This window comes from Sinocyclocheilus grahami, unplaced genomic scaffold, assembly GCF_001515645.1.
Source record: "Sinocyclocheilus grahami isolate Dianchi unplaced genomic scaffold, SAMN03320097.WGS_v1.1 scaffold609.1, whole genome shotgun sequence".
NCBI lineage: Eukaryota > Metazoa > Chordata > Actinopteri > Cypriniformes > Cyprinidae > Sinocyclocheilus > Sinocyclocheilus grahami.
This window is the reverse complement of record NW_015505788.1, coordinates 236,168-245,588: the sequence shown is the minus strand read 5'-3', so window position 1 is coordinate 245,588 and position 9,421 is coordinate 236,168. Positions and strand designations below refer to the sequence as shown.

At 33.9% G+C, this 9,421-nt stretch overlaps 1 protein-coding gene across 1 annotated transcript in view; it reads left to right on the top strand.

Annotated features, from left to right (window-relative positions):
• Positions 1-9,158, top strand: part of LOC107557569 (LIM homeobox transcription factor 1-beta-like) — a 66,975-nt gene extending 57,817 nt beyond the window's left edge. The window contains exons 3-9 of the mRNA XM_016241042.1: positions 3,092-3,324; positions 3,403-3,581; positions 4,348-4,425; positions 4,993-5,059; positions 5,166-5,378; positions 5,448-5,567; positions 9,001-9,158. Coding sequence (XP_016096528.1) covers positions 3,092-3,324; positions 3,403-3,581; positions 4,348-4,425; positions 4,993-5,059; positions 5,166-5,378; positions 5,448-5,567; positions 9,001-9,158 — 1,048 coding nt within the window. The remainder of the gene's footprint in view (positions 1-3,091; positions 3,325-3,402; positions 3,582-4,347; positions 4,426-4,992; positions 5,060-5,165; positions 5,379-5,447; positions 5,568-9,000) is intronic.
• Positions 9,159-9,421: the final 263 nt, after the last annotated feature.

Sequence of the window (9,421 nt, the reverse complement as noted above, 5' to 3'; positions counted from 1 at the left end):
AACACAAAAAGGAAAAAACCCCCCCCCCCCCCACCACCACCACACACACACATGCAAACATGAGTATCACATACACACACTGAAGATCACAGGGTTAAAGGCTTTTCTAAGCATGATTGACTGAGCGTGAAGACTTTCCCTTCTTTAGGCTGTTTTAATGGTATTAAAGAGGGATTAGTTTCAACCACTGCACTGCGTCAATCAAAACCACTACATTTTCACACACATTCAGACATAAAAGAGACCAACAACACCAGATGCATATTCTTCTTCTCTTGTTAATTTCCATATTATTAGTCAAACAATCCCCTGTAAAAAAAGAAAAAGAAGTGTGCATAATTGTATTTAATGTGCACTTAGTGTACTTAAAAGCACTCAAGTGTACTTAAAAAGCTTAAAAGTTTTTTTTTAAACTGTACTTAGATAATATAATACCGATGAAATAAAAGGCTGTTTACATTGCAAAAAAAATATTGTTTTGAAGTTTTAAATCGAAAGATTTTACAAGAAAATAATATTTCCCTTCTTTACTTTTCATGTTTAACTCTGTGTTAATTGCTATTTATTTGTAATTGTTTGTGAAATGTACTAGTAATTTCTGCGTGAAAATTGTTTCTACACCTTTTTTTCCCAGTTTTTTGACTCTTTGTTTAAACACAATGAATCACTTTTAGAAGTGCACTTTGTAATAATGTAACAATACATATTGAAATTTTAAATACATTTTAAATCATTGTTTTAATAATAATTTGTCATGCTTTAAAGAAGTACACTTATTTTGATGTGTTGACTAACATACTAAAGCAAAGTTCTTTATTATAATTGTAACCGATATTCGATACTACATTTAAAATGAACATATTTAGAATATACTAAATTGCAAATGTGAAATTAAAAACACAACTTTTAATATAAATTACGTTAAAATATATTTTAATATATTTCAAAATATATAAAAAACATATTTCAATGACAATAGAAATAATTATGGAATTATATAAAAAGATGTACTTAAGTCCCACTTAAGTGGGTCAAAAAAGCAACTAATTTCATTTAATATAAATTTAAACTATAATGTGTTTTATTTTCTTTGTCATATAATTAACGTGCAATTAAGTGTCTGAAATCATTACATTCAGTTCACACTTAAGTATATTCTTAAGTATGTTATTTCCGTAATAATTGCTCTTGTTAAAACTAAAATTATAAATTATTATAAAATAATATTATATTAAAAATAATCAAATAATATTATAGTAGTATGATATTATATAATAATAATAATAATAATACACATATTAAAAGTGTACTTGTTCACAAGGGATGCTTTTGTTGCACCAATTTGCAAAAACAAATTGGTGTAGGATTTACTTTGAAACAGTTTACACTAGTAAATTTCACAAAAAAAAAAAAAAAACGGCAAAGAAACAGCAAGTAACACATTGAATTAAACATGAAATTTTGAAGTAGAAAACTGAAATTGTATTTTCTTGTAAAACGTGCTCCAAAAACCTTGTTTTAATTACAACAACAAAAATGTGAGTGCCGTTCTGACAAAGATGACTGTTTTCTATTTGAATATATTTTAAATTGTCATTTTTATGTTATGCGAAGCTGAATTTTCAGCAGCTTCAGTGTCACACGATCCTTCAGAAATCATTCTAGTGTGCTCATTTTGGATTTCTTTTTTTTTTTTTTTTTTTGTTGAAAGCAGTTGTGCTGCTTCATATTTTTGTGGAATCCTTGATTGATTAAGGTTGATTAAATTAACTTAATTGATTAAAATCCATTTTTTTCAGGATTCTTTGATGAATAGAAAGATCAAAAGAACGGCATTTATTTGAAATATAATCTTTTTTAACATTATAAATGTTTTGTCACTTTTGATCAATTTAATGCATCCTTGCTGAATAAACGTAGCAATTTCTTTCATTATTTTGAACTATAGTGTATATACAATACAATAAAAGTACAGCTAAAAGAAAAGTCGTATTGAGATCTTTGACTTTTCATTGCAAACTTTGTGATTTTGACAAATTTCTGCATCGTTTGAGATCTGAAATCTAAAGTCTACCGAGGGTTTTTTTTCTCAGGAGAAACATCTGAGAAGCAGGAGATGTCAGCAGAAGTCTCCTTCAATGCTGTCTGGGAGAATCAATAGAGATATTAATGTGGGTCCTTCCTGTGGGTCCGTCGCTGAATATTGACTCTTTTATGCGTCTCACCTCATGATACCATCATATCTGGAGGCTTATTAAAAATCTCTTTCAAAGTCATAATCATGAATGCGGCACCGCTGGGGCGTCCGGTGTCAGTCACGCATTGATCTGTGTGCCTGTGATATTGATGGATGAACTTTATTGGTGAGGGAGAAGAGCGAGCTCTGAGGGAAGATCTGCTTAATGCTTCAGAATTATTGAGCTTTGCAGCGAGTCTCACGCCAGGGGGTTTGAGTATTAACCCAAGAAGTGACTCGCTCTTGTGCCTCTCTGTTTCACATTGTACTTCAGATAATTACGACAGGAGGTCCTGCTATGTAGTGTACAGTGTGTCATTTTTAAAAACTGTTTATGTATTATGTGATTGATGAGCTAAAATCGATGATCTAACCTACTTTACAGTACACCAAGTTTGGTGTGTGTACAATTTTTTAAAAATATTTTTGAAAGCAGTCTCTTTTGCTCACCAAGGCTGCATTTATTTGATTAAAAATACAGTACCAACAGGAATATTGTGAAATATTATTACAATTTAAATGAATTTTTTTTCTATGTGAATATATTGTAAAATGTAATTTATTCCTGTGATGCAAAGCTGAATTTTCAGCATCATTCCTCCAGTCTTCAGTGTCACACGATCCTTCAGAAATCATTCTAATATGCTGCTTTGCTGCTCAAGAAACATTTCTGATTATTATCAATGTTGAAAACAGTTGTGCTACTTCATATTTTTGTGGAAACTGTGATAATTTTTTTTCAGGATTCTTTGATTATTTGGCATAACATGCATTAGTGAATTGTGCACAATAAGACCAGAAACATGTTTTAAGAAAGTAAACAGCATCGATTTATGTTTTGTTTCTCCTAATCAGGTTGTTTGCAGCCAAATGCAGTGGCTGTCTGGAGAAGATCGCTCCCACTGAATTTGTGATGCGCGCACTAGAAAGTGTGTATCATCTAGGCTGCTTCTGCTGCTGTGTGTGCGAGCGACAGCTGTGTAAAGGAGACGAGTTTGTCCTGAAGGAAGGACAACTGCTGTGCAAGAACGACTATGAGAAGGAGAAGGACTTACTGCACGCGGTCAGCCCGGACATGTCTGACTCCGGTGAGAACAACGCTTTCTTTTCCTCTCGTCTCGTATGCTCTCCATGGAAAGGTGATTTTAAAAAGCTTGTTTCTGCAGACAAAAGTGAGGATGAAGATCTGGACTTGAAGCCGGAGAAAGGAGCAGGAGGTCAGGGCAAAGGAGCCGATGACAGCAAAGACCCACGCAGACCCAAGAGACCTCGCACCATCCTCACCACCCTGCAGCGGCGTGCATTCAAGGCCTCCTTTGAGGTGTCATCCAAACCATGCCGAAAGGTGAGACCATCCTTCAGAAGATTTCTAGAGGGAATTCAACCAAATGAACCCATTTCAGTTTTTGAATGTGTGACCTGTGCTCACTGTAGAGGCACAGGTTACAGTATTATACTAATCCATTATTATACAGCAGTCTATGGACTATCTGATGCGCATTGCATGTAAAAATGACAAAAAAAATAATGGACCATCTGATGCATATTACATCTAAAATTGGCAAAAACTATGAACAATCTGATGCATATTGCATGCAGTATAAAAATTGCACAAACTATATGGATCATCTAATGCTTATTGCATGTAAAAATGGCAACAACTATGGATCTTCTGCGGTGTATTGCATGTAAAAATAACAACTATATGGAGCATCTAATGCATACTGCATCTAAAATTGGCAAAAACCTATGGACCACATTATGCATTTAGCATGGAAATATGGCTAAAACTATGGATCTTCTGATGCATATTGGATGTAAAATTGGCAAAAAACTGTGAACCATCTAATGTGTATTGCATGTAAAAATTGCAAAAACTCTGGACCATCTGATCTGATGCGTATTGCTTCTAAAATTGACAACAACAAAAAAAAAACTATTGACCACATTATGCATATTGCATGTAAAAATAGCAAAAACGATACAGGCTATCTCATGAGTTGTAAAAAAATGTAAATGTAAAAAAAAATGGCAAGCACTTCATGCCAGTGGTCAAATGTCTGGGTATGTGAGAGTACTTCAGATGAAGTAATATGTTCCTGTTATTTCAGGTCAGAGAGACGTTGGCAGCTGAAACCGGTCTAAGTGTTAGAGTCGTTCAGGTGTGGTTTCAGAACCAAAGAGCAAAGGTGAGCATGTTCAGCGATCTTAACTAAGTCAGGGGTTTTCAATTCTTTAGATGCCATGGATGCCCAAATATCATTATAGGAATGCACATCCTAAAATGTTAAAGGCAGCTATATATATACAGCTATATAAGACCCTATTTATACTGTGAAAAATAATATTATAAATATTTGTGTAGTTAGTGTTATATATATATATATATATATATATATATATATATATATATATATATGTGTAGTGAGTGTTATATATATATATATATATATATATATATATATATATATATATATATATATTCAAATTATGTATTTATTTAAATCAAATTTATTTATTTAAACCTATTTTTATTATTTATTTATTTTTACGTTTGCTACACATTTGTCTGAGTGCAGGATTATTATTAACTAAAACTAAAATTATTAAAACATTTTTGTAAATTGAAATAAAGCTGAAATCAAAGTAAAAAGTAAAACTGAAATAAAAAATAAACCTAAATTGTTATATTTTTAAAAAAACAAAAGCTGCTAAAACAAAATTGCTAAAATATGTAACTGTGGTATAACGGTCAGATGAAGAAATTAGCACGCCGACAACAGCAACAACAAGAGCAGCAAAACCCTCAGAGACTCGGACAAGGTACTAAACACACACAAATGCGACAGAGCCAACATATGCAAGTCTTTAGCAGTTTTAACCCTGTTTTATGTTTCTAATAACTCATCTCTCTGTGTGTTTTCTGCAGATGTGATCTCAAGCCGAATGGAGAATCTGATGAACTCTTATACGCCACTGGCTCCACCTCCACAACATCAATTAGTCTCCATGGAGACCAACGGATACAGCACAGACCCGTTCCAGCATGGTCTGACCCCTCCGCAGATGCCCGGAGATCACATGAATCCGAGAGACTCGGACAAGGTACTAAACACACACAAATGCGACAGAGCCAACATATGCAAGTCTTTTGCAGTTTTAACCCTGTTTTATGTTTCTAATAACTCATCTCTCTGTGTGTTTTCTGCAGATGTGATCTCAAGCCGAATGGAGAATCTGATGAACTCTTATACGCCACTGGCTCCACCTCCACAACATCAATTAGTCTCCATGGAGACCAACGGATACAGCACAGACCCATTCCAGCATGGTCTGACCCCTCCGCAGATGCCCGGAGATCACATGAATCCAACTCTCTAACCATTAGGCCACTTCCACTATTTCACTTTAATGGCATAGAAAAGGACCTATACATTGCCATTAAAGTGAAATTTCTGAACCTAAGCATAGGAGCCTGATAAAAATGCTAATTTTAGAAGAAATTTTCAGATGGCACTTAGAGGCTTTTGCATCTGAACTCTTCATATATAGAAAATTTCTTCTAAAATTAGAGGCTTTTGCATCTGAACTCTTCATATATATATATATATATATATGAAGAGTTCAGATGCAAAAGCCTCTAAGTGCCATCTGAAAATTTATTCTAAAATTAGCATTTTTATCATATATATATTATTTATTGTTTGTTTGTTTGTTAAATTCTTGAAAACTGCTAACCAGAATTGATTTTTAATGTATTATGAATATTATTACATATAATAATGTCATTATACATATTAAAAATATATTTTTCTCATGTATGTAATTTCTTTTAATGGTATATTAAATATGTCTGCCTTTGAATACCCACCAAATAGTGGTATTAATTGGTTGATATTAAGGAACTGATAACCATTTAAGTAAAAATGAAAATTATTTTATTTGGGGTCATTATGATTTTTTTTTGTTTATAAATTAATATGTTTATTGATAATTAGGGTCTTTGGAAGAAGGGAAATAAAAGAATAATTAGTGTACAGCAGCAGTAAAATTAGCATTTTTATCATATATATATTATTTATTGTTTGTTTGTTTGTTAAATTCTTGAAAACTGCTAACCAGAATTGATTTTTAATGTATTATGAATATTATTACATATAATAATGTCATTATACATATTAAAAATATATTTTTCTCATGTATGTAATTTCTTTTAATGGTATATTAAATATGTCTGCCTTTGAATACCCACCAAATAGTGGTATTAATTGGTTGATATTAAGGAACTGATAACCATTTAAGTAAAAATGAAAATTATTTTATTTGGGGTCATTATGATTTTTTTTTTGTTTATAAATTAATATGTTTATTGATAATTAGGGTCTTTGGAAGAAGGGAAATAAAATAATAATTAGTGTAATTTTTCTTTCTTGGAGAAAATCAACAGCAGTACAGAGTATGAAAAGACAATACAGAAAAGCTGACTCTAGTGGCGGAAGACGAAACTTGAAATTCGCTATAGCATCTACAAAGACAGCCTTCGTGCTTTCAATGTGGAACTAGCCACAGCTAGACCTTCTCAAACCTTATAAACAGTAACTTAAACAACACTCGCACTCTTTTTGCTACTTTTGAGAGACTGACAAATACCCCAAGACAGATTGCCAGTGAAATGCTCTCCGACAGCAAATGCAATGAGTTTGCTTCCTTCTTTTCTGAGAAGATCAATAATATCAGGAAGGCGATTAGCACATCCTCAAGTTATGCAGAGGTCAGACAGATTTGACCGCAATACCAAAAAGAAGATACTATGTCTATTTTTGAAGCAATTGGCAGCAAAATTTTGGAAGAAATAGTGCAGCACCTAAAACCGTCAACCTGCTATCTTGACACATTTCCCACATCTTTTTTCAAAAGGGTGCTTAACTGTTTAGAAGCAGATCTCTTAGAAGTGGTGAACGCCTCACTTCTTTCTGGGACTTTTCCAAACTCCCTGAAAACTGCAGTTGTTAAGCCCCTTCTGAAAAAGATCAATCTTGATAACACCATTTTGAGCAATTATAGACCAATATAAAATCTTGCTTTTATAGGCAAGATTATTGAAAAGGTCGTTTTTAATCAGCTGAACAAATACTTAAACTCAAATGGATACCTGGACAATTTTCAATCTGGTTTCCGACCGCATCACAGCACAGAGACAGCACTCATTAAGATAATAAATGATATTCGCTTACATTCTGATTCTGGCAAAATATCAGTGCTGGTACTACTAGATCTCAGTGCTGTGTTTGACACTGTCGATCATAACATACTTCTAGAGAGACTGGAAAACTGGGTCGGGCTTTCTGGAATGGTTCTCAACTGGTTCAGGTCATACTTAGAAGGGAGAGGCTATTATGTGAGAATAGGAGAGCATAAGTCTAAGTCGACGTCCATGAAATGCGGAGTCCCACAAGGCTTGATTCTTGCACCACTCTTGTTTAGCCTGTATATGCTCCCACTAAGTCAAATAATGAGAAAGAACCAAATCGCCTATCACAGCTATGCTGATGACACCCAGACTTACCTAGCCTTATCTCCAAATGACTACAGCCCCATTGACTCCCTCTGCCAATGCATTGATGAAATTAACAGTTGGATGTGCCAAAACTTTCTTCAGTTAAACAAAAGTCTGAAGTCATTGCATTTGGAAACAAAGATGAAGTTCTCAAGGTGAATGCATACCTTGACTCTAGGGGTCAAACAACTAAAAATCAAGTCAAGAATCTTGGTGTGATTCTGGAGACAGACCTTAGTTTCAGTAGTCATGTCAAAGCAGTAACTAAATCAGCATACTATCATCTCAAAAACATTGCAAGAATTAGATGTTTTGTTTCCAGTCAAGAACTGGAGAAACTTGTTCATGCCTTTATCACCAGCAGGGTGGACTAATGTAATTGTCTCCTCACTTACCTTCCCAAGAAGACCATTAGACAGCTGCAGCTCATCCAGAACGCTGCTGCCAGAATTCTGACTAGAACCAGAAAATCTGAGCATACGAAATGTGCTATATAAATAAACTTGCCTTGCCTTGCCTCCAAATTAGCAGTAGATGTACATTTCTTATGATGAAGGAACGATTGATAACTTTCTATATTCAAACATTCTTAGCGATTTTAAGTAAATATTGTGTAAAATGTTATGTTTGATGTTATTTTATCACATTAAGATCAAGCTGGGGGTCTGTATTATTTGCTTTTAAAGAAATTAATTATTTTATTTGGAAAGAATGCATTAAATTGATCGAAAGTGACAGTAAAGACATTTATAATTTTACAAAAAATTTCCATTTCAAATCATATATATATATATATATATATCAAAGAATCCTGGAAAAATTGTTATGTTAAAAATATGATGGTGCACAACTGTTTTCGACATTGAAAAGAAATGTTTCCAAAACCAGCATATAATGAATTCTGTGTGATTTCTGAAGCTGCTGAAAATTCAGCATTGCTTCACGGGAATAAATTACATTTTAAAATATATTCAACTAGAAAACAGCTATTTCAAATGGTAATAATATTTCACAATATTACTGTTTTTGCTGTATTTTTGATCAAATAAATGCAGCTTTGATGAGCAGAAGAGATGTCTTTCAAAAAATTAAAAAATTGTACCGAGCCCAAACTTTTGAACAACAAACACCACTCATATTTTCTTTAAAAATGCTGTTTCGTGTGACTTTTTCAGTACATAGACCTCATTTTGTTGTCCTTCTTCAGGAAACGACTCGATTTTCCATGACATTGACAGCGACACGTCTCTGACCAGTCTGAGCGACTGCTTCATGGCTGCGTCAGAAGCCGGATCCCTTCAGACCCGCGTGGGAAACCCCATCGACCGCCTCTATTCCATGCAGAGCTCCTACTTCGCCTCCTGAAAGCAAATCCTGAGACTAAACACCCACAAAAACTATCTAATATCCATGTCTGCAATGCCAGCCTCACGTACGCCAGCAAACCTCCAGTATAAAGCCAACTTGAATCTCGAGGCTGTAAGGACAAGAAAACCAAACCAAACCAAACGACTCACGCTACAGATGAAACCAGATCTTGGCTTTGTGCTGTAGAAGACATGCTGGGGAGGTCTTGAATCGAGCCAGGTTCAAAGATGTGCTGGCCAAGCGTATGTGAAGATGGGATG